Source organism: Lepidothrix coronata, unplaced genomic scaffold, assembly GCF_001604755.1.
Source record: "Lepidothrix coronata isolate B3197 unplaced genomic scaffold, Lepidothrix_coronata-1.0 Scaffold0, whole genome shotgun sequence".
NCBI lineage: Eukaryota > Metazoa > Chordata > Aves > Passeriformes > Pipridae > Lepidothrix > Lepidothrix coronata.
In genome coordinates, this window is record NW_016690180.1 from 7,644,444 (window position 1) to 7,668,245 (window position 23,802).

Below are 23,802 nucleotides of genomic sequence, written 5' to 3' on the forward strand. Positions count from 1 at the left end.
GGAGACAGTGTTTATGAATGTATTAAAAAAACCTACTGAAGTGTATTGTGTCTTAATAAACCAGTAAACAAATACAGCATAAACTAAAAGCTAATACTGGCAAAAAGAAAAAAATTTAAGATTCTTTTTAGAGGATGTCAGCATGCACTATGACTAGGTAAAAATGCAAATGTCATGCTTATGTGATTGCCTTTGGTATATTTTTCAGAGAAGGACTAGGGAGAAGCTAATGAATGTACTTTCTCTGTGTGGTCCAGAATCTGGTCTTCCCAAGAATCCTTCAGTAAGTGGTGATGGTGATTTGTTTTGGTTTTTAAACTCGAGTAGTGGAATGCTATTGCATTTTTAAGTATTGGTGAAGTTGTGAACAGCAGGTTTTGACAAACTAGTTTCGGTTCAGCACTTCACAAATCCAACTGAAAAATTAGAGATGGAATCATAAGTAATGAATTACTGTTACTCCTCAAAAAGTCCAATGGGCATGGTTCTTTATTAACCAGGCTTCAAAACACTATTTAAATTCAGCCAAAACTAATGTTGCTGTCTCAGTGACTTTAGGTCAGTCTTCTAGGGAGAGGGCTATATGATTTACCCTGGTTTTATCAGTATAGTTGTACTCGTGCTGGCTGCCTGTAATGCCATTAAATGGCAGGAAGCAGGATACCTGACTTTAGGAGTTAGAGAAACTGGAAGGTTTTATTTCTATTTTTTTAATCTTATGTGCAGGTTGTGTTTTCTTCTAATGAAGACTTGGACGTTGGAGATCAACAAACTAGTCTAATTTCAGCAACAGAAGAAGTGATTCAAGAGGAGGAAGTGGCTGTAGAAGACAATACCAGTGAACAACAATTTGGAGTTTTTAAAGACTTTGACTTTTTAGATGTTGAATTGGAAGATGCAGAGGTGAGACCTTGGGGTTTCTTCTGTATATTTCCATTTGAGAACATTTTAAAAATAAGGTTGTGTTGGTGCAATTCTAAGGAATTGGTAGCTCTACTAACTAATCCAATTCAGAAGAATTTATGACATCATTGAGCTTATCTAGATAAAGAAACCTGTGTCACAAACTTTGCAGTGTTAAGTTGTTGCAAACTGTTGGATGGTTTCTGGGGGAAGAGATGAGATTTTTTGGGGGGAGTTAAGTGAAAGAAAGTGCAGTGATATGACAGTATAAGCCAATTACAGCATGAACACCTGGGTATCATACAGTAGAAAACTTAATTATGGAACAATATGTTAAGAAAATGGCATAATTTTTGTTTCTGATATGTTTCTGGATTTTGAAAACATGACAAGGCTTTCAAAGTGACAAACTGTATGATACACTATCTCATCATATATGACTGACTTGCTCTCTATAATTGCTTTCACTGACTTTTACATTATATCTGGTTTATTGCAGTTCTTACATTTCCTCCATTTCTCCTCCTGTCAAAAAGAGAGAGGGGAAGTAAAACAAAATTAATTCTCAAATATTGAGAAATAGTAAGGATTCTGTTAACAATTGTTACTTGCTTCAGACAAGAATTTGCTGAAGCTTAAAAAGGTCAAATGCTTTGTAGTTTCTCGCAGTGGTTTCATTAGTCTATGCAAAATATTGAATTAGAATGGAGACCCTTGCTGGTCATGAGTCCACAAGCTACTAAGAATATCTGCCTGTCTATTCTTCTCCTGATTTATCTAGCCCTTTTTACAAAATCCTGGGTTTTTTCCCCCTAATACTTTGGTTTTATCTCACTTTCCTCCTGCTTCCTGTGTATTGCCTCACTGCAGCTAATATTTGTACCTTCTAGGGAAAGTACAGGCTCATTATGGTCTATTGCATAGATGTAACCACACACTACACAGACACAATTTCCTGTATTTAATACAAGTAGTCAAAGCAGTTCAAAATTGATGCTCAGTAGTAGTAAAACATTATTTTAATACTAAATAGGACTTTGCAGGTAGGATGCCAAAAGTTGGAAACTTGCCAAACCAAGTTAACCTTTAACTTCATTTTCTGTGTTGTTTTAATAGCAGATCATAATTAAGAAAAAACTGTTTCTTTCTTATTACTTACCTGAATGAAACATGTAGTACTATACTCGGAAAAAATGTAAAAGCACAGATTGTACATATGTAGGGTCTTCCATATAAATTCTGCACTTGATATAAGAGCTCTGCCTAGTTTTGCACCAAAAATATAGAATATTCTTTATTGCTAATAATTAAATGTCAACAGTATGAACTGGGGCTTTTCCATTAAAATCTGAGTAATATTCAGGTTAAACTTAAGTGGTTCAGCCTGCAGTAGTAGTACTTTGTTGTAGTTGGAATTCTTTTGCTTTGCCATAACTTTTCATCTTTTTTTTTGAGCAAAAGAAATCACTAAGAGAGAAAGAGACTACAAAATATTTAGTTTGCTTTACATATTTAATGCATCATAATGATCTCCTAAGTCACCACAAGATACTCTGTTGGGGCGTTTTGGAGCCACATTTGGGGCTAGATGTGGTGTTTTAGTAACTGTCTGTAGACTGGTGAACTTCACCGGGTTTTCCATATTACTTAGATGAATTGTTGAAGGTTGACAAAATGTGTGAGAAAATCAAAGATCATTATTGTACTTGAGAATTAGAACAGCTATGTCTTAAAGTTATGGATTTCACTTAGCATGGTGATTATTTGAAACCCAGATACCTTAGCTTTAAAATGTGCCAAGAGAATGGATCCAGCTATTGGTGTCCAGGTGTGCTTTCTAAAACTGACACAAAGTAGCTGGTAAAACAGTTAATGACAACATCGTCCTTTCTACACCGTGTATATAATTAATGTTGGTGGTGCTTTGTCAGTTGGATGTGGTCAGTATAGATTCATGTGTGTTAGTGAAAGAATTCCATCAATGTTTGTTGAAACAGTTGCTTTACATGTTACGCTAGAGAAAATGTATCATGAGCATGCTGGTTTTAGTGTTTTGTCATCAGTTTGTTTATTTTTTTAATCAATCTCTCATTAGAAAGAAACATTAAATACTAGCTTTTTGACTAAAGCTTTTTTTCAGAGCTTGAATCAGTCTTTTACTGTTGGCAAATCTTATGTAATAAAACATTTTTCCCTGGTTCTAGAGTATCTTTCAGTGTTTGTCCTCGTTCTTTCTAATTATATGTGTTTTCCTTTTTGCTAACCAGGAGCTGCAGGTAAGTTGCAGCCTGGTGCCCTGGCTTGTTCATCTGTTGTTGTCTGTGATGTGTTTGTTTTTCTAGTCAGATTATAAAATCAATACTGGTATAGTTCTAGATTATATACTGAGTTACTTTCCAAGAAGATATTAAAAAGATTTCTACTTAATTTGCCATATATTTTAATTTGTTTATAAACATTTTAAAAGGTATTTAAAATTTTAATAAAATTAAAGGGCTGATTGAAACTCTGTTCATAACGCATTCAGTACTTGTGTTCTCTCTGTTGCATTTGTGTATTAATTTAATTATGTTGAAATTCCTACATACATATGTATGCAAACTTTTTTATTACAGGGTGAAAGCATGGACAACTTCAACTGGGGCGTTCGTAGGCGCTCTCTTGACAGCATTGACAAAGGAGACACACCGTCCCTTCAGGAATGTCAGTACTCTGGTAGCACACCGAGCTTGAACTTGACCAACCAGGAAGATACTGATGAGTCTTCAGAAGAAGAAGCAGCACTGACTGCAAGTCAGATACTGTCTCGTTCACAGATGGTAAGTTATTTTTGGATGTGGCACTTAGTGCCATGGTCTAGTAACCACAGCGGTGTTGGATCAAAGGTTGGACTGGATGAGGTCCTTTCCAACCCAGCTGAGAACTTAAGCTTTCCCTTGCACTTTTAATGGATGAGTGTGGCTCACACTTTCAGACTAAGTGACATAATAAGGAACTAAATTAATGTGGCTAAGCTTCTTTTTCATAACAACATCAGTGAAGGAAAAATGTTGTTACCACATTGGTGGTACATAACAAATTTATCATTCTAGTATAACATTCATTTTCTTAATATTTTTACACTTACTATTAATACTGTCTATACACTTACTATTACTTTACACTTACTATTTTTGTTTAAATATAAGCACAAAATTGCATGTGTTATATAGTAAGTTTGTGTCTTTGCGGATTCCTAGCTCAAAAAAACCCCCAAAATGCTAAATAAGGTCAAGAGATTTAAGTGGTCATGTGGAGGTCTAACTTGTGTTTAACCACAGAGATTGCTAAGTTAATTACAGATTTTTAAGCCTGTGTACTTATAAATGAGGAAAATTAAGAATGCTGACCTCTCAGAAATCTCTATTCATTATATAAATGAATTTATGAGAAAATTGACTTGATGAGGAGCAGCTTGATGGGTATGTTTCTTTTCAGACTTTAGGCAAAGTTTGTATTAATGTTGCCCCCAATAAAGTGCTCTGCTATTCAGTGGTTTTGGTCTAGGATTTAACCAGTGCCAAAAACCTACAAGAACAAGAAGGGAAATAATTTTCCTTAACGGAAAAACTTCTTTTCAGAGTTAAATGTTACAGAAATGCATGTGATGCTTGTAATGGTTTTAGTGTAAAGCTTTTAAATTCATAATATGTAAATAAATTCAGATAGCTAATTATACTGAAACAGCCTATTTTGAAACTAATGCATTTTCCCCCTGTAATTTATATGTTTACTGTAAAGAATTTCATGTTTTTTTCTTTTCTGTCTTAGTTAATCAGTGATTCTGCCATAGATGAAGCAGTATCAGATCATGCTGGTTTATCACTTCAGTCTCAAGATTCCACTAGCAGTGTGGGAACAGAAGAGGTGCTTCAAATCAGAACTGAGACCCCAAGTTTGGAGGCTTCTTCTCTAGATAACTCTAGCAACCAGCTGCCTGAGGTGGGGAGAAATGTGGGCTGGTGCATGGCTGATTTGGGCTCCTTCTAGTTCTAGTAGCAACTTCAGCTTTCTTTTCAACTGAATTTTCATCTGTTACACTGATTAGTTGATTTGCTTTTAATATTTCTAACCTGTTGGCATGTTCTTACGAAATGTTTCCTCAGTATGAAAACTACTTGAATGGACTGAGGGAACTTACCACAGGTTAAAAATATTATTGAAGGCGCTGATCATGATCATTTCATGGTGCAGAATGAAATAGGCTAATATTCAAGATGCTTTTACTTGATATGGTTGAAATCCTTCTTGAGCAACATTTTCTTTCAAATACCTTTTTATTTCCCTTCCCCCCTGCCCCCCCCCTTTTTTTTTTTGCTTTCTTTGGGTTAATGTGATTGGTGCTATATGGGAATAAAACCTCAGGCCAGCTGTGTTAGGAGTTGGTTCCATTAAATAATCCTTTAAAAAGGACTACAGATGCTAGTGGTGTACTTTTTCGGAAAGGCCCATGTGGACTCAGACAGTTTTCAAGCTAATGGCGGCCTGCAAATCTGTGAGTACTTCAGTTTATTGTTTTTAAAACTTTGGAATAATTTAAAATTTAAAAAAACACCCCTAATTTAAAACAAAACTCTCACCTGCTACAATTTTTGTAGAATTTGAGGTGGTTTGGTTTAGATGGACTTTCTATCTCTTCCGTTAAAATTATTTATGCTACTAGCAATCATATTTTTATTTGGATAAGCATTGCTAATCCCATCTTTAACAATACATGCAGTTTGATTGAGTTTTCCAGAAAATTAAGCCATTCCTATGTATATTTGACTAACCAGTGCACTGTTTACACTTGACTCTTCAGCTAACCTGGTGTAAACTGTCTACTGACTAGTTCAAGTGACTGGGGTTTCTAAACAAAGGTTTGTAGTTTACCTGCTCACTACCTAGAAAAATCACTTACTGATAGACACGCCACAGACACAGCTAATATTTAATGAAGAAAACTGTAAGAACAAAAGATGTATTTGGAGTAGAATAAAGGGAAAGCGGCTGGTTTCCTGTGATAAAATCCTCACCTTTAAAGGTGTAATAAGTGCTTTTCCCCACATTTTTTTGTATTTTCTTATTATGATTACTTGTGTGCTTTTTTATAAAGTGTTTTATTACATTGCAGTTGATAAATTGTCTCAACTGTAGTAGAATACCTGTGCTTAGATTGTCCAACAAATTGTCGCTTTGTAGGCTTGTCTACAACGTGCATTGTTGATCCAATGGAATTTTAGGTGGGCAAGAACACTTAATCTGGATGATTTTTTCCACACAGGACAGATGTTTTAGTTTAAGATTTCAAAAGCAAGAAGCAGTATATAAGGTGGAATTTTATAGGACAAAATTAACCACAATAGAACTTGTCTTCTCCGTTATTTGCTTGTGGTACATTCTCAGCTGTAACTCGTTTTTACATTTCCATACTTCTTTCCAAGACTGCCCGTGCCCTTAGGATTCATCATTCTTCTACGGTTCCCTTTATAAAATCGCTATATTTCTATAATCCAGGTGAAAATATTCACACAAATATTAACTAGTAATTTGCATATTTTCAAAAAGTGTACCCCTCATATGTACATCGACCAGTCATGACCAGTGCAGGTCTGTATCCTGTGTTAACATCTATAACAGAAATGGACCATTGGTTCAATCCAAATTACTTTGCTGTGGTTTTGTAAAAGTGTTCTGCATTCCTGTGTGTCTTAGCTGCTCAGGAGGACAAAATGGCTGTTCTGTGCAATAAAATTCAAAATTTAACAAAAGAGGCATTAGAAGTGAAGTCACCAGCTGTGTCAAATGACAACAGTGTCACGTCAAGGAGTACCACAGTGGAAGTGAGATGGTTAGGGTCACTGTGCAAGAAAATTATATCATTCTGTTCAAAGCTGAATTGTCTTTTCTAATACATGTACAGTTATTTATTCTGTCAGAGGATCTGTTTTGATTGATGAAAACCAAAAAATGATGTCTCTGCTTAGAGGCTGACCAAAGGTTTGTTGACCAGCTTTGGATATACCAGTAAAGGAAGATCAGCACTCTAAGAATGAAAATATGTGATAATTTGTGCCTTTAGGAAATAGCAAGTGTTACTTTTATTCCCCAGAGAAATCCAATAAAAAGTTTCAGATGAATTCAGCATAAATTAAATAAATCTAAATTCCTCTGTTAAACATAGTGATGCTAATGAATATGATAATGCTATTGAAGAAAGAGGGAAGGGAGAAAGGGTCATTCTGATATTACCTACCTACCTACCTACCTAGAGTTTAATCATCCTCTCTCTGTAACTGCCAGTGATTGAAAGCCTACATTTAGAGATTCAGGGTTAAACCCTTAAGCTGCCCATATTTGAAGTAATGTAAAAATAATAAAAACGGTGGAATGTCCCTTTTCCAGTGTTCATGTATTACACTGTTGATCAGTAGTTATGCTTTAGAAACTTGTTAAAATGGAGAGTGGAAAGGACAAGAAATGTTCTGTACTTGTTGTAGACTCCAAAGGCAAGCACGAGGCAGTCATTTTGATCCTTACCTAGAAAAGTAAAATATGAAAGTCTTGATTGTGTTTGATGTCAGTGTTTGAGGCTGTTTGCTTATTTTTCTGTCAGTATTCTCTTAGCAGATTTAAATGATTGTATTTGAGAGGTTGTATTTGCTCTGAATAAGTCACATTCTAAGATACTAATGTTTACCAGTTATAAGCATTACAAGTAGACTGCCTGTCTTTGTTCAAGTAAAACTCTGTGAACAAGGCAAAGAGCTGAACAGTTAAAGTAAAAACCCTGAGACATGCTCAGTTGGTTGGTGCATGGTGCCAGTAACACCCAGGTCATGGGTTTGAGTCCTGTATGGGCATTTACTTAAGAGTTGGACTTGATGATCCTTCTGGGTTCCTTCCAACTCAGAATATTCTGTGATAAATGGATATTTGCAAACAATTTTTAGAATACATAAGCCCTGACAATAAAATTAATAAAAGTATGTGTGATTCACAGGAAGGCAGTTCAGCAGTAAGGGATGAACAGGTTAGCACTGCTAGCGAAGACACTGGGTCATATCTGCTACACGAACAACAAGACTGTCTGGTCTGTCACGAATCTCTGGAGTTGGAAGAGCCCCCAGAACTGGTAGAGGCAGCAGCTCCTGAAAGCTATTCCGAATCTGTCTGTGAAGAGGATGTCACTCTTGCTTTGAAAGAGCTAGATGAGAGATGTGAAGAAGAAGAAGCTGACTTCTCTGGTTTGTCTAGGTAAGATTAATATTGGTTATAAGTAACAGAAATTACATGTTATCGGTGCATGAATCAAGGAAAGTAGGCTTTCTTATGGTGTGGAGTTTTCCATTAATCTCCATAATACAAGAATATAAAATGATGGTTTGCATATCCAGACTAATTGGTTGATTCGTTTTGCCTCAGTACTTTGCTCAGCAGTTGTTTCTGGTACACATAAAACAGCTGTGCGGGAAAACACAAGAATTCTTGAGTAAAAGAAATCTAGCACTTTTCATCATCATCAACGGTTTAGAAATGTGAAAAGAGGTCAGAGGGTGTTTTGGACCATTTTCTTGGCAGGCAGTAGCTGCAAGCAGTATAACATGGAAAAGCCCTTGAACTGCTCTGACTTATGGCACCACCCAAAGACAGGGGAAAATGTAAATTTTTTATTTTTTTTTTTTTTTAGAATCAAAGCTTCTGTAGAAATTGGATCAGTTTGTCTTTGAATTTGCCCAGGGTTTATTTTCATTGTTAAGATTAATCGGTCTCTTGTGTATTTCTAAAACGTTTTAAAGTAAAATAACATTTTTCCATTTTAATATAGAGAGGAAAAGTTAAAATTAGTCCTAGCTGGTTGAGTTGTATTTAGAAGGAAACTGTAAGTTCCTTGAAGGTAACAGTGTAAGAAGGAGGGAAAACAAATAAGAAACCCCAAACAAACAAATAAAAACTCCAAACAAAAACTGCAAACCAAAATAAACAGAAAAAAATCCAAATTGTTCTTAGGCTTGTTCATACTTAAAATTTGTTCAGAAGTTTAGACTGAATAATACAGAGACTTGATTTTATATAGGAACATAGACTTAGCATATATTCTGTCAGAGAGATCACTTTAGGAGCCTTTTACAGAAAAGAACACAACAGGACATGTAAAAGACCAAGTCATTTGCAAAGGTTGAAGTTCAATCTTGTGATTCCAGTATGCAACCTGTGGTAATAGGCCTTGTGAGAATTAAAGGCTGGTACCATTTAAGAGCAGTTATTCCCTCATGTGCAACTGAAAAATCTCTTAAGGTTTTAGTTTATTTGCACTAAGCCAGTGAATGAAAAACCCCATGGCTCTAGTTTGAAGAGTGGCATAGGTGATAACACTAGTTAGAAAATATCTGAAAATCTTTGTGAAACTTTGCTTACAGATTAGATTCGAAAGACTTGTGTCTTAGCTTTTGAGCTTTGTGCTACTCAAATGAAGGGATCTAAAAACAGCACCCACACTTGTTGTTCAAGACATGTTTAAGTGTTAAGGTGTACTTAGCGCTGCAGTGAATGAGGCAGCTGTTATAGAGAAAAACTGCGTGTGTTGAAAAAAATTATTTTAACAAACTATCTGTGTACTTAGAATCCTCCTACACATATTTTTGCTGCAGGAGTTTAATTATACAAGAAGAAATGTCAAAATGTATCATACCTTGTAATACAGAAACTTTAAGCTAATCATTAAGTTAATGATTCTAAGTAGTAGCATTGATTAACTTATAGCTGGGTATTTTTATTGGATGTTTGGTTCCTAATGGAAAGTATGACAGCAGAATGCTCCATTAAATTGATTGACCATAAAAATTAAAGTGTTTCGATCTATCTCCATTTGCTTATGTTACTTTAAACAGTTATAAAATAGTATTATACTGCTAAATGAGCTCTTGTGTTTCCCTTAAGGAAGGCCAAAATTTATGTGTATTGGTGGACCATCTGTTCAGATAAAGAAAAATTTGAAGAATTGAATGTTAATTCAGTTATTGGGGGCAAGAAAAAAATGCCAGTTTCTGAGTATGTATATACAGTGCTCTATATAGCTACATATAACCTACAGATAGCCCTTTGTCCGTAGATAAGCTTAGAACTTACATGTTTTAATAAAGTTTGGAGATATTTGAGAGTATATGCAGTTTTTAATATTGCAGTAGCAAAAGGTTTTGCTTGTTAACTCTTTTCCTGGTTCATAGTTATCTTAGTTGATCCGTTATTTATTTTACAAAGTGCTACTCTGAATCCAAAATTCTTATTTTTTCTTTTTACCAAAGTGAAGGGGGTTTTTTTGCTAAAAAAAAAATTGCTGAGGAGTTAATTTCTGTTGTTTGTTATTTGTAGCCAAGATGAAGAAGAACAGGATGGTTTCCCAGAAGTACAAACTTCCCCACCTCCTTCGCCATTTCTTTCTGCCATATTGGCAGCTTTCCAGCCAGTGGCATATGATGATGAAGAGCAAGCTTGGCGCTGCCACGTCAATCAAATGCTGTCCGATACAGATGGATCATGTGCTGTCTATACATTTCATGTCTTCTCAAGATTGTTTCAGGTCAGTGAATTGCCAGTGCATGATTGCTTATCTGAGATCCTTCCCTCCTGCTTTTAAAACTGTTCTTCTCATTGTAACTGCAAAAGCCACAAGATTATGGTAGCAAGATGCCTTAGAAAGCAAATCAAAAGCAGACCAAAAAACACATTGCTAGAAGAATATTAAAATGTTGTGCACTATTTTTCCATGTGATATCTGATGTAGTCATTGTCTAGGAGTGATTCTGCTCAGGAAATAAAACAAAAAGGCTCAAAAAGCAGTTCAGTGTTTCTTATAAGCTCTTAGTTCAGGTTCTATCCCTTCTTTTATTTTTTTGGACGTCACCCAAGTTCTGTGTTGATTGCAGAATTAATGTCTTCCTCCTGGTTTTTTTGTGGGAGTCATTATGATGGGCTCACAGCATGACAAACATTAATGAATTTATCTTGCATTGTCTTGTGAGAAAAGGGTTTTTTTCTGCAGAGAAGTAATCGAAACACCAGGAGAGCCACTAAAGCTGGAGGTTTCAAATGCCTCTCTTTATTTGACTCATAGATCTGATATCCAACACAAAATGCCTAGGGCCAAATTTTTCTGGCTCCCTCCTCCTTATGTGTAGCGGATGGATTCTTTGCAAATTCCTATGGGATAGGAGAAGCATAATTAATCCATTTTATTTACAGGCAATGTGCCAAATGAGCTAAGAGCAGATTCAGAACTACAGACCAAGACCTTATGATTCCAGCCCTTTCTCTTATCTCTAGTATTAATTTGGCCTGCTTCTTGGGATGTCATAATAAATGAAAGCCCCACACTAGCACATATTTTATCCAGTATGCATGGACAGGTTTAGAGTTAGTACCATGAAGTAACTTAAATCTGAAGAATTCATACTCTACCTTATCCGTGGAATAACTTGTTTGCACATCTACACCCATTTTCCATTTTTAGTTGAACTAAGTATTTTGCCACAGTGTCATGAAATTCCTGTTACTGAATGTAGACTTTTGTCTTTTTGCTTCATCTACACATCAGGGATTTGGTTTCTCTGTATTATACCAAAACTTAGCTACAGTTGCTTTTCACACGTGCATTCATTTCCTGGAATTGGTAAAATGAGAGGTCATATTCTTTTGTGTTCATTAAACAGGGAGCCAGGGAGAAGGCTGAAACATTCTGTGGCTTGACAGGATAGCCCTCAGTCAGCTGGAAAGGTGGATACTGTGGAAAAATGTGCAATAGCAATCCAGGGTTCAAGCATGGGCAAAGAAACATTTCTGAGGAGTTGTTCCTGGGTTTAGAAGAGAGTTAAAATCATTAAATTACACTCTAGATGCCTTGTTTGATTGGACCTTTCCATTTTGCCTTCTGGTTCCTACACTGTGTTTACACTGTGCAGCTGTAAATATAATCTTTATATAGTTTATTTATAGTATGTAACTTCTAGGATTTATGAAATAATATATAACAGTCCATAATGTTACACTAGGCCAAGCTGATGGTCTGCAAAATCAAACATGATATATATAGGACTGATTTTTGAAGAAGATAGAAACCATGCAGGTGGCAGTTGTGGACACAGATTGTGCTATACAGGTTGTATGCTAACTCATTAAACTCTATTAGGTACTCTCAGAGTGTATAAACACTTCAAAATAAATTGAACTGTCTGTACTGCATAAAGACAAATAGTCATCCAGCTATACTAAGGCTAAAGGCCTAGATGTGAAAGGAGTAATTGTCTTTTATAGGTCCAGGATTGATAGCATTTTCTGGAGCTAGTTTTACATGAATATTGAGAGCAAATTACATATTAGTTTGTCACTTAGTGATAAAAATACATGCTGTCATGATGGAAATTTGCTCTGAAATTCTTAATCTAAAAAGCCAGAGGAGTAGTAAAATACAGTATAAAATAAATGTTTTTCTGATTTGTTTTCTAGACCATTCAAAGAAAGTTTGTATCTATAACAAATGATTCAGTCAGCTTTCTTGGTGAAAGTCTACAGCGCATTGGAACAAAATTCAGAAGTTCTCTGGAAGTGATGATGATGTGTTCAGAATGTCCAACAGTCTTTGTGGATGCAGAAACAGTAAGAATCTCAAACTTACATGTTGGAATGTGTGCATAAAAAGTTTTATGTAACATACAAAATAATTTTGTTAACATTGGGGAAAAAAATAAACTCTTTATAATTGAAATAACAGAGGAATTAAAATGTTAAGTGGCCACTATGTATCATCAACATGTGAAAACACAGGTGAGAAATGCGTTTTCTCACAAAATAACCTCCAGCTGTAACAGTGAACAGTGAGGGAACTTACTGATAGTAGGTATCACTTAAATTCCCTTGTTATTTTTTGCCTTCTCTGCTTGTTCATGTTTATTCTATGTTGTCTGCACAGATGAGAAGAAGGAAGACTACTTATCTAGCAGCAGTTTGCCTTTTTATATTGTGCTGTTTATGTGTATATTCAGTGATTCATGAGAAACATTCTTGCTACAAATATACAATGAAGACTTTGAATTGCTTATTGCTTATTGGTTATAAAAAACATTAATGCAAGAAGTCAGCTCAATATTCAGCAACCATTAAAAAAGCTATACTAGAATTATTAAGAAAAGAGACAGCAAAACAAGAAACATCGTTGAGTTAATGTACCTATCTCCAGTATACCTACATCCTGAATTTTTTGTCAGGTTCTGATCCCCTGATCTCAGAGGAAATGCAATTGCACTGGAAAAGGTTCAAGAAAGATCACAAGGATTATAAAATATGTGGAATGACTTCCATCTAAGATATGAGTATGCAGGCTAGGATTTTTCAGCCCTTCAGAAGAGAAATCTGTGCATAGGTGTCTTGATTATCATGGATAAGTGATAGAAATTATTTTATTTGATCTTAATTTATCTTAATTGATGTTAAGGATAATCAAATTAAGCTAGCAATGACTTACAAAACATATAGAACCAAGATTCTTCATGTGGTACATAATCAAACTGTGAAATGCTGTCATTTTCTACAATGTCTGTTCATGTTTTCAAGAAGCAACTAAAGAAATTCATGAAAGAAATAGCCCTGGATAGATTTCCTAAATATGTAGAACAACACACTGACAGAGGCTAAGAAAGCATTCTGGGGTAGGTGGGTCACCACATGCTTGCCCTTCTCTGTGCAGCTGCCATTAGACATTGTCAGCTGCAGGGCTGAGGTAGATGGATGTTTGGCCTTGACCCAGTGTGGGAGTCTTCTCCTGACCTTTTTTTACCTTGGTGCTGAGGGGCAACTCTTACGTTCTCACTTAAGAATATGAGGACTTAAAAAGCGTAATACAGATAGTGTGCTTCAAGGGAACGGCGTGTTAATGTCTTTTGTTTAACTTAGACCACTTTAAAGCAGTAGAAATTAACCAAATTAACAAAAAAAAAGAAATTTGTTTGGGATAAGAAGCCACAAGAAGAGTTACATTAGTGTCTATCTAGAACAGTATGTGTATTTTAAAAAATAAATAAGTAAATACATATATAAAAATACAGATATTAAAGGGAATAAGGAATATAACATATATGCATATAAGTATATAGACTTGTGTGTTTGTGTACGTGCATATGTATGCACATACACACAGTAGTGTTGTTACATTAACAAGTACTGTGTAAATAAATCTTTTCTTTCCAAATAATTTAATTGAAATGAACCTGCTTGTCAGATTACTTCTCACTGATAAAGTACAGAGCTCTTAATGTGTGCAAGGGATGACCAGTGTGAGGAAGGAAGCATCATATTAGAGGCGTGTTTATTACAGGAAGTGGCAGGAGAAGGATTAAGAAGAAAAACCTAAGTGAAAATAAAACTACAGGGAGAAATGTTGTGGAACAAAGCTGAGGCGGCAGCCCCTGGGGGAAAAAGGGATTTTGAAACCATGTTGAAAAAGGCAAAGTCATTAATGGTAGAAAATTCTTCAAATATCCAGCAGTTCTTGATTTGACAGTTCTGGTTCCTATAGACTGAAGAAGCCTTTGCTGGTAGTATAGTTTGTATGCTGAAAAGGGCAAGTAACCCTCAGTGGATGCTCCTTAGGTCGCTATAGGAGCACACCAGCAGCAGTACCTTTTTTTCCTGCTACAGACTGTTTTACTTACACTAGTGGTGTGTAATGTGTCAAATGTTCTTTTTTATGCAAGATCTAAAAATCGCTTTGAAATCTCTTTCAGATGTTAACTAGGTACTGCTCTTCTTATTTTGGAATCAAAAGTTTTTTTCAGCGATTTAACATATACAGTCACGTGTTATTTCACTTACTCAAAGGTATCACAAATGATGTGTACCCAGTTAATTTAATTTGTTTTTCCAAATGTGGACTTGGGATTTCGTATTATATAATTTAGATATTAACTATATAGTTAGATGTTCCATGGCTTCAGAAGTGATTGCTTTTATCTTCCAGCTACTGTCTTGTGGCCTGCTAGAAACATTGAAGTTCAGTGTTCTGGAGCTCCAAGAACACTTGGATACCTATAATGTCAAAAGAGAGGCAGCAGAACAGGTGAGTCTCTTACATTTCAAAACAAAAATATTAGAACCTACTTATCAAGAAATTGTTAGAGGTCCTTATCTCTCAACACAGGTATCTAAAAGTAAACTGTGGGAAAACATTTCTGACAGTAATGGGGGCTTAAACAGCTATGTCATATGTAGATGCATAAATTTAGGGCTCATCTTACAGCTAGATCTCATTGAGGCTGATGTTTATGTCAGTTGTTTAGAATAATACAGTTTAGTTTTCAAGGTATATGTAGGTAGTTATATCCTTTTTCCCAAGAACCACAACGTTGAAAATTTCTGTAGCAAGGGTCTGTATATTTGTTTTTATGAACATTAGTGTGAAGTTCAGAAAGTAAGATACTAACTTCAGAAAACTGAAACAGGTAAGATTTCTATTTCAAGAGCCAAAAGAAATCTATTATTAGTTTTGCAAATAGATGGAGAGAGAGAATATATGAGCTTTTGTTGTAGAGATGATGATTCCTGGGAAAACTGAACATGCTGAATTTTACTGATCTCAGCAGCCTATGGGGCTGTGACAACAGCTGTATAGGCAAGTTTAAATGATGCAAAACAGAACCAGAATTCAAGCTGTGATATCTTAGCAGAGCTGTATTTTGCAGCATGAGTGACTCCATGTTTCTTGATCATGCCAAGTTTATTAGGAAATTATGGCCTCTACCTTGCAAAGAGTGCTGACAGCTCATGTGTTGAATAGACTAGACATCCACTTTTCTGTGGAAAGGATCTTTAAAGAAACACAGTTTCCTTGAAACCAATGCTAAAGTATGCCACACAGCCCTGTTAGTGTAGATAAACTGTTTCTAGGATCCAGGCCAGCATTTCTGCTAAAGAGTTGCTGCATTTTTTTGCCTTGTTCTGTGGTAATAACAATTTATTTGATCTAATATAGTGAGGTACATTTTGCATTGTAGGCTTAATCAGAAACAAAGTTCTCATCTAATGACTAACGTTATTTTCCTTGATGTAATATTTGATGTCTGGCAATCTCCTATGCGTAATGCTGTCAGCATTCCTAAGAGAAAATGATGTATTTTATTCCTCATTTTAGAGAGCAGCGTGGAGGCACAGAGAGGCTAATGATTTGCCCCACAGTCAGACATGAAGATTTGAGGCAGAGTAAAAAGGGACTCGTGTGTGTACTTAGAACGATGACTATACAAACATGGAGGAATTTTACATAAACTCTTCAGCCTTATTTATCATAGCAATAACAAATGTTATTGTTTGGTTGATTTGTCAAAGTATGACGAGTTAAATTACTTCCCTTTCAGATGGCCGTGAATTCACTAAATGTATTTTTAGCTGATTTTGCACTGCTGTGTGTCATATCGACATAAGAACTTCTTTGTATTTTATTTTACTAGATAAACAAATATGGGTATCAGTTTGATGGCCTCTGTCATTATATCATAGTGAAGGAGTGTTGTTTTTCTGTAGTGGAGCTGTCAAAAGGGAGTCCAGTAACATGTTTCTGTGGTCAACCTGTCTTCTGCCACAGGATTTGTGAGTGACTGGAGCAGGAAGAAGGTTCACAGGGTGAAAGGAATTGTTCTGAAATAACTGAGAACGTTTTGTTAGGGTTTTCTTTTTATTTAATCATTTATAAGTAGAAAGCAGCAGTACTGCAGAAGAAGAAACTTCTAGCTTTGACCAATCCTCTCTGACTCTTGATAGAATGTCTTTTAGATAATTTCATGCATTATTTAACTGTTTATTGAACATGTTGATTTAGAAGTAGTGACTAATTATCTCAGATAATTAATGTTTCTAAAACTTTTTTAGAAGTATTTCTTTAGCTGTTGGTCCTTATTTTTTGGTGTTTCTGTTATATAGCACATGCAGACTAAGACTCTTCCAAAGCTCCTTTTTAGATTTTATTTGGTTTTTTACTCTGTCCTCTTAAGCAGAGTATAGGGAGTGATTCAGCGAGACTTCCTGAAGTAAAATCTGAATTTCTGTTGTTGCAGACAATTGTGCTGTGTATCCTATTCAATCTGAAAGTATTAAGGCAAAATGCTTAATGAGCTTATTGCAGACCCTTGGTTTTTTCATAGAAACATGCAGAAAAATGGTCAAACTAAGTGGTTTGGCTGCTATATAATAAAGTAAATATAAATTAACAGATAGTTAAATAAATGTAATTTGCATGTTAATCTGGTATCCTCTAGAATCAACCACTGGAAAGTTCTGTATGTTAACTTCTTTAATGAAACTTGTTGTTTTAAAGTTTAATAGATGATGTTTGTCTCTGTCGTGCTGTGTGAAGTACTAGCATTCACATGAATCAGATTGAAAAAGTAAGAGGCTTGGGCTGCAGTTGCTTGAAACTCTTACCTATGTACCAAGCTAAGACAGAAAGGTACCTATTGTACAGGGTATGGTTTAGCACATCTGTTTAGGGGTTATTCTGGCAAACCAGCCTGTGCTATGATCAAGAGCAATCCCAGACTTCCCTGTGTTATGCTTTCAGCAACACTTCACCCTATATCTTTGTAGGAGATATATGGGGAAAACATAAATTAATGTAAAGCAAACATATAAGGAAGGTTATTTTGTCACACAATCTACTGCTGTTCCCAAAGAGAAAATTTAGGTCCTTCTGCCGTGCTGAACAGATATTCTGTAAAAATTCTTAGCAAATTAATTTTGTGACCTTTTTGGAGCTATTCTGTTTTCTTGCAAGGGAATTGCTTTGACTTCATGTGTGTATTTGGGACAAGGATACTGAATCAGATAAATGTAATAAAAACTATAAAGTTATATACCTATCATAGCATTCTAGGCACACCCTTTATTCAGACTGGTTTTAAGATTTAAAAAAGATCTTAAAAGGGCAGTGTGTGAAAATAAATACTAACTTCCCAGTTGCTGATATTATTTGTTCCAATGCAAACCTATTCCATCATTACTGATGGATGCTGTCTGATAAAGGTAAAATGAGATTTGCTGTGTATGTTGGTATCCATGTCACTAATTGAAAGTGACACCATGGTGTTTAGAGAATTCCATTTCTCCTCTTGATAAGCACACAGGCCTAGTTAATTCACTAAGTAACCTTTATTAAATTGAGCAGATGGGAAATCACATTTTTCTTTTTCTTGCATCAGACAGAGGTTAGAAAAAGGTCACTAAGATTTCCTCTGAGACTCAAGATATCAAACACACACAGTATGCTAAATTATCTTTCTGTGGATGTATAGAGCCTGTTCTTCATTTCAGAAGATATTTTGCACTTTATCTCAATATGATACATTCCCATTTCAGTAACACACAAATTACCTCATGCTTGCAGTTGTTTACAGTGTACAGAAAAATATGCTGGGCACTGTGTCAATGAGGTGATCAGGTTGTATTGTCCAAGAACATAGTTGACTCTCTAAATGCTTTATAGTAACATGATATTCATGTGAATGCCAGTACACATGGAGGTTAGTTTTTGATAAATTTGCATGATTGGGTAAAGGTGGAAAAGATTGCCCACTGAAATTAATAAACTTGTTGTCTGCTATAGGAAATGGGGTTAAATACAGCCCTGAGTGGAATCTGCAGGTTCACATTGTGTAATGCAAGAATACTTCATTTCCTTGGCTTGTATGAACTGGAGGTGATGCTAAACTCGGATTGAGCATTTGGGTTTTTTCTTTCCATCCAGTAAACCTGCACTTGCATCTACTTACACAGGAGAGCTCTATTTCCTTCCATTTCTAAAGCAGTCAGAAGAAATAGAACAGGCTTTCTCTCTAATGTGAATTAGTGCTATGTTTTAAATGCTGATAAATTATGTTGGGGTAAACCTTGTGCAGCAAGTAAAGAGAAAATATGATCTCATGTAATAAAAGGGATGTTTCTGCCTCCACCCTCCCACACGTCTCACTGCAACAGTATCCAAAGGGGGGGTTAGTATTTATGCTGAAGTGTACTATCTCCATCTTGGATAAGGAAGGAAATTTACAACAGAAGGGACACAATAAAAAAATACAAGTGATATATCAGAGTGGATATCATTACTGCAAACAGCACTGGTAAACAATTGATTTCATATCACAATTTTTCACGTAATCCAAGAATGTGCAAGACTTGATGAAATGTCTTACACGGTTTTAGCACAGTCTTCAGTTTGCTCTGTTTCAGAAGATGTTTAATCTTGATTATATTTATTTTGCAGTGGCTAGAAGATTGCAAAAGAACATTTGGTACTGATGATGGTATTCATGGCACTAACACAGATGCCCAGGTAGGTGTACGTAATTTGTGAGTCTCAGGATATGACATTAAAAACCCATCATTATTGCACAAAAATTCCAATATTTGTAGAGAGATTAAAAATGCATGAAAAGCTTTTCATTTCAGTTATCACCCTATCTTTTGGAAACTCAGAATCTTATGAAGTGGTAGTCTAATAAAAACAGGTCTTTTTAATAAAAGTTGGCAACCTTGGGTTCTAGACTTAATAACACTGAGTAGATAAGCAGACTAGATACCATCTGTGTACTAGCAAGTCTGCTTTTCTGCTGCTGTTTCTAGAAGGAAAAAAGATTAGCATTCTAATTATATGCTCAGATAAACAGTCTACCCAAAAACCTCTACAGAATTTAATATAATTAGTAATATATAAGTACATAAGACCTTTCTGGAGCCATTATTAGGGTGAAAAGGAACAGGGAGTAAAGTAAGAGTATGGCAAAAAGCTCACAAAACACTTCTCAAGATATCATCTAACAATAGGTGCAGTAACCTATTAATACTAGTTGAATATTTTCTATGTATTTGCATGGCAGTCATCCATGTTAATATTACTAATTGCTATGGTAAGTGATGGCTTTTCCCCAAGTGGACTAGGACTGTTTTTATTTTAATATAGAATAGCTGCATAATATTGACACTTGGTAAAAAAGCAAATCCAAAAACTGACATTAGTAGGTACAAGGAATCTGCCATCTGAAGTCCTGTAATAAGAACAGTGAAAGATGTAAGAAAGAGGAATTGCAGGTACCAGATGAACTTATCTTTTGCAAAAATCCCAAATCCAAGCTGAGAAAGGAGGAATTTTATTTATTTTATTCAACTTAACTCTATCCATTGATGCACTTGGTCATGTTTCTGCTGCTAAAAATATATTCTTCAACAACATAAATGTCTGTGGTGTCTTTGGACTATTTAATCACAAAATGCACCTGAATTTTTAGAACAGCGAAACATGTGATAATATGCTGTTGATTTTTTTATTGCATTGAAGTTGCACATTTAAAAAAGAAATCATGCATATAAGTATAGGTAATGCAAAACCAGCAAAATAATTTGCTACCATTTGCAAGGATTTTTGTCTTGCCTATGAACACACAGTATTAGTGCATGTTACACTTGGTTTAAATCTTCGTATACTGACAGGTACGTGTTTAGAAATAGGAAGCAACATTTACTATTACAATACAGTAAATGTTCTATATATTAATAAAAAAAGCGGCATTTATGTATTTCAGTCCATATTTATAATGTTGTTTATATACACCAAGAAACTGTTCTAACATTTACCGTGAAGGTAAATGTTACTGTTCCCACTGTATAGCTAGGGAAACTCAGAAATGGAAGAAAAGCAACATGCAGGCTTTCAAATAGCTTGTACAGAGAAAATCCAGGATTCCAAGTGAGGCAGTTTTGCTTGTTCTTCCCAGTTTCTGCAGGGTTTGAAGATAGCCTCTGAAAAAGCGTTTATGTGACCATTCACACAATGGTCACAGATTATTTTTGGGGACCTGTTTTCATTTTGGTTTTCAGTCCTAGCCTGCGGGGCATGCTGGTAATTCTTTATGTGCTGCTTGTACTCGCAGGTTCAGTTAAAATCATTTTAATATGTAGTGTCCATTGAGAAGGCAGAGTCCTCTTATCCTGCTTCATAAATACACACTATTTACAGAAGTTCTAAATTTGCTCAGGAGAACAGATATTTTTCATTCACTAACACAAATAAGATTTTCTTACTAATTTTTAGCACTGTGGTTCTTACAGCTAAGAAATAGTGAGATTAATTCTGTTCTGGCTTGTGCATTGCCAGCAGACTTGCAAGTAAATCTAATTATTCAGTTCTTGCTATTAGTACACACAAGCCTGAAAGAATGCACCTGGACTCTGGCTAGACTGTTTCTACAGGACAGGCAGGTAGAAAAATCAGATTATTTCTCAAGTAAGCATGTATGTGAAAAACACTGAAGCAGCACAAAGACATTTTTAAAAGAAAACCTCTCTTGAATTTTTAAAATGTCGCTATCAAGGTGTTGGAGGAAAGAGATTAATTATGGCTTACAGTAATAATGAGACTTGGCTTTAAGAACACTAGAACTTAATGACTAAAATTATTAAATAGTCAACCCTGCCATTTCTCAAATCTGATTCTCTGTGCTTCATTAAAGTTACTCATCAAATTCATGTTGACTTTAACTGTTCAAAATCTTCACAGTGTTCTGTGCATCAGAAGTTTTTGCTTATATAATAATTGTGCTGTGTATATAATAGCACAGAGTGCAGAACAAAAACATGCAGTGTAACACAAACATGCAATGTTACAGCCTGTTATAGCCTGTTCATCACACAGTGTATAATTTATTATACACATCATGTACAATCATGTGCTTAGTAAAGCTCAACTGCTTCTGTCTGTTGCATCTTCATATGTTTCGCTCTCAGGCACATGGTGTGGGTCCAGTGGGGCTGTCCTGTGCAGGGCAAGGACTTGGACTTTCATGATTCTTGTGGGTTCCTTCCAAATCAGGATATTCTGTCATTTGGTTTGCTATGACCACTGTATGTGCTTAAATGCCATCAACACACTTAGTGCTGTACAAAGCACAGAAGTGAAGTTCACGTCCCTAAGTCTGACAAATATATTTTCTGATGATTTTCCCTCTTTCCCGAACATTTTTCTGAAATAGCTTTTAAAAACCAAGTGCAATTACATTACAGAAATCTCTCAGAGGTGTTGAGAATTGAGTTTAGCAAAGCCAGGAATTTTCTAAACTGAATTCAGAATCTAAATTAACATTACATTTCAAATTTTGAAAGGCATTATTTGTGCTTAAACTCTAGTGGTACAGAACAAGTAAGAAGCATTGTACAGATGTCCAGATCTAAATGTCTTTGATTCTGATTACCTTAAATTTGTGACCTTTCAGACTGCACAATGTATAAAGACCAGGGTTATGTGTTACTTATGCTGTGGGACCTCAAAGCCAATGCTATCCATCTTTAATTATAGCAGCAAGTAGTTTCATCTCAAATTCAGTCTGTTAACTTTTTACATTCAGGGTGTATTTGGAGCATGTTACTTGTATTTCTTCCTCCATTTTACCTGGGACATCTTTTACCCTAATTAAAATTATTTCCTACACTAATTCTTGCTCTTTTTTCTTTCTTTGTATTTTTGTGACCTGCTCATCTTCTTGCTTAGCAAATGGAAATTCTAGCAGTAAGTGATGGTTCTTGATTTATCAAATACTTAATCATGCCAGTCACCAAACTGTGTCCATCTGTCTCGTCCATTTGTGAAATAATGGTGTCTTGTCATAGACTGTTACAGAAATGCTGTGTGCTTGAATTTTGCATCATCTAACCCATTGAACTGTTGGTCCTTTGTAGATAATAGGATCCCGTAGATAGTAGAACATTATAAAGATTATTCCATCAGCAGTAGCTTTTATGTCTGTATGTAAAGCAGTATTAACACTGTCTGCACTTTTGACTAGTGTTTTAGATGCATAAAAATGGAACCAAGACAGTGTATAAGTTAATGCTGCTATTTCATTTCCTTAAGAATATTTGATGTGGTATTTTCTAAAATAGAATAAAGGCTATCTTTTATAAAGGAAACATTATTCTTGCCTCCAGGAATGGAATTATTCTCCCCTTATTCGTCAGGCAGTGTAAGCTAAGGGCCAGGTTATATACTGTGCTTACAATACAAATACTCATGGTTATGAAAGACTCCATACTTACAGACCACAGCTGCTTCTTATGGATATTAGATTTTGAATTTAAAACAGTAAAATATCAATAATAAAAGTGATCTATGAAACACTGTCTTGTTTTCAAGACATGAAATCTTGAAATGATCCAGACATTTCAAAATGCCTTTTGAATCACTTCACTTTCCACCCTATGCCCCTTCTTGGAAATGCAACTTACTAAAACATAAACTTTAAATCTGTGTGAGAGGGGCTACCTGTAAATCTAGAACTCAATGAAGCTTTCACCTGCTTTTCATTAGCTTCTTGCTATGTTAGTTTCAACATTTTTGGCATTTTCTTTAGTAACCAAGTAACTACTTCTAATTTTGCCCATTCTATATTGAAGAAGTTGTGACTTATTGTTTCTTGTATTGGATAGTAGAAGGTTTTCACTTCCTCACTATAACAATGTTGCTTACTTTTGTAGGAGCTGGAATTGTGTCGGAGGCTATACAAATTGCATTTTCAGTTGCTGCTTCTGTTCCAAGCCTATTGCAAACTCATCAGTCAAGTAAAAACAATCAAAAAAGAAGCAGAGGTAATGAAAATCATGCCATTTAGCTTGTAATTGTTGACATTTTAAAGTCAAACAATTTAAAATACACTTGGATAACATTTTCATCAGTGGGACATCTTTTTAGAAACTAGAGGAGGGTACCAGCTGTTTTATAGCCAATTATTAAGAGATTTAAGTAGACCTTACAAGAACTTTCTGAGATGTTCAATTATCTGTGTTGATTTTTGTACATCTTCA

The 23,802-nt window shown here is 35.3% G+C and overlaps 1 protein-coding gene across 17 annotated transcripts in view; it reads left to right on the forward strand.

Moving 5' to 3' along the window:
- Window positions 1–23,802, forward strand: part of FRYL (FRY like transcription coactivator) — a 161,167-nt gene that overhangs the window by 133,728 nt on the left and 3,637 nt on the right. For 9 of the 17 annotated variants that reach the window (XM_017830337.1, XM_017830255.1, XM_017830485.1 and 6 more), the window contains 12 exons: window positions 209–283; window positions 727–903; window positions 3,171–3,179; window positions 3,519–3,722; window positions 4,714–4,884; window positions 7,925–8,178; window positions 10,294–10,501; window positions 12,424–12,573; window positions 14,930–15,028; window positions 19,217–19,285; window positions 22,493–22,510; window positions 23,476–23,586. In XM_017830337.1, the coding sequence (XP_017685826.1) occupies window positions 209–283; window positions 727–903; window positions 3,171–3,179; window positions 3,519–3,722; window positions 4,714–4,884; window positions 7,925–8,178; window positions 10,294–10,501; window positions 12,424–12,573; window positions 14,930–15,028; window positions 19,217–19,285; window positions 22,493–22,510; window positions 23,476–23,586 (1,545 nt within the window). Of the gene's footprint in view, window positions 1–208; window positions 284–726; window positions 904–3,170; window positions 3,180–3,518; window positions 3,723–4,713; window positions 4,885–5,353; window positions 5,438–7,924; window positions 8,179–10,293; window positions 10,502–12,423; window positions 12,574–14,929; window positions 15,029–19,216; window positions 19,286–22,492; window positions 22,511–23,475; window positions 23,587–23,802 lie in introns of those variants that run through there. The other 8 variants (XM_017830083.1, XM_017830680.1, XM_017829749.1 and 5 more) reach the window with 4 other exon arrangements.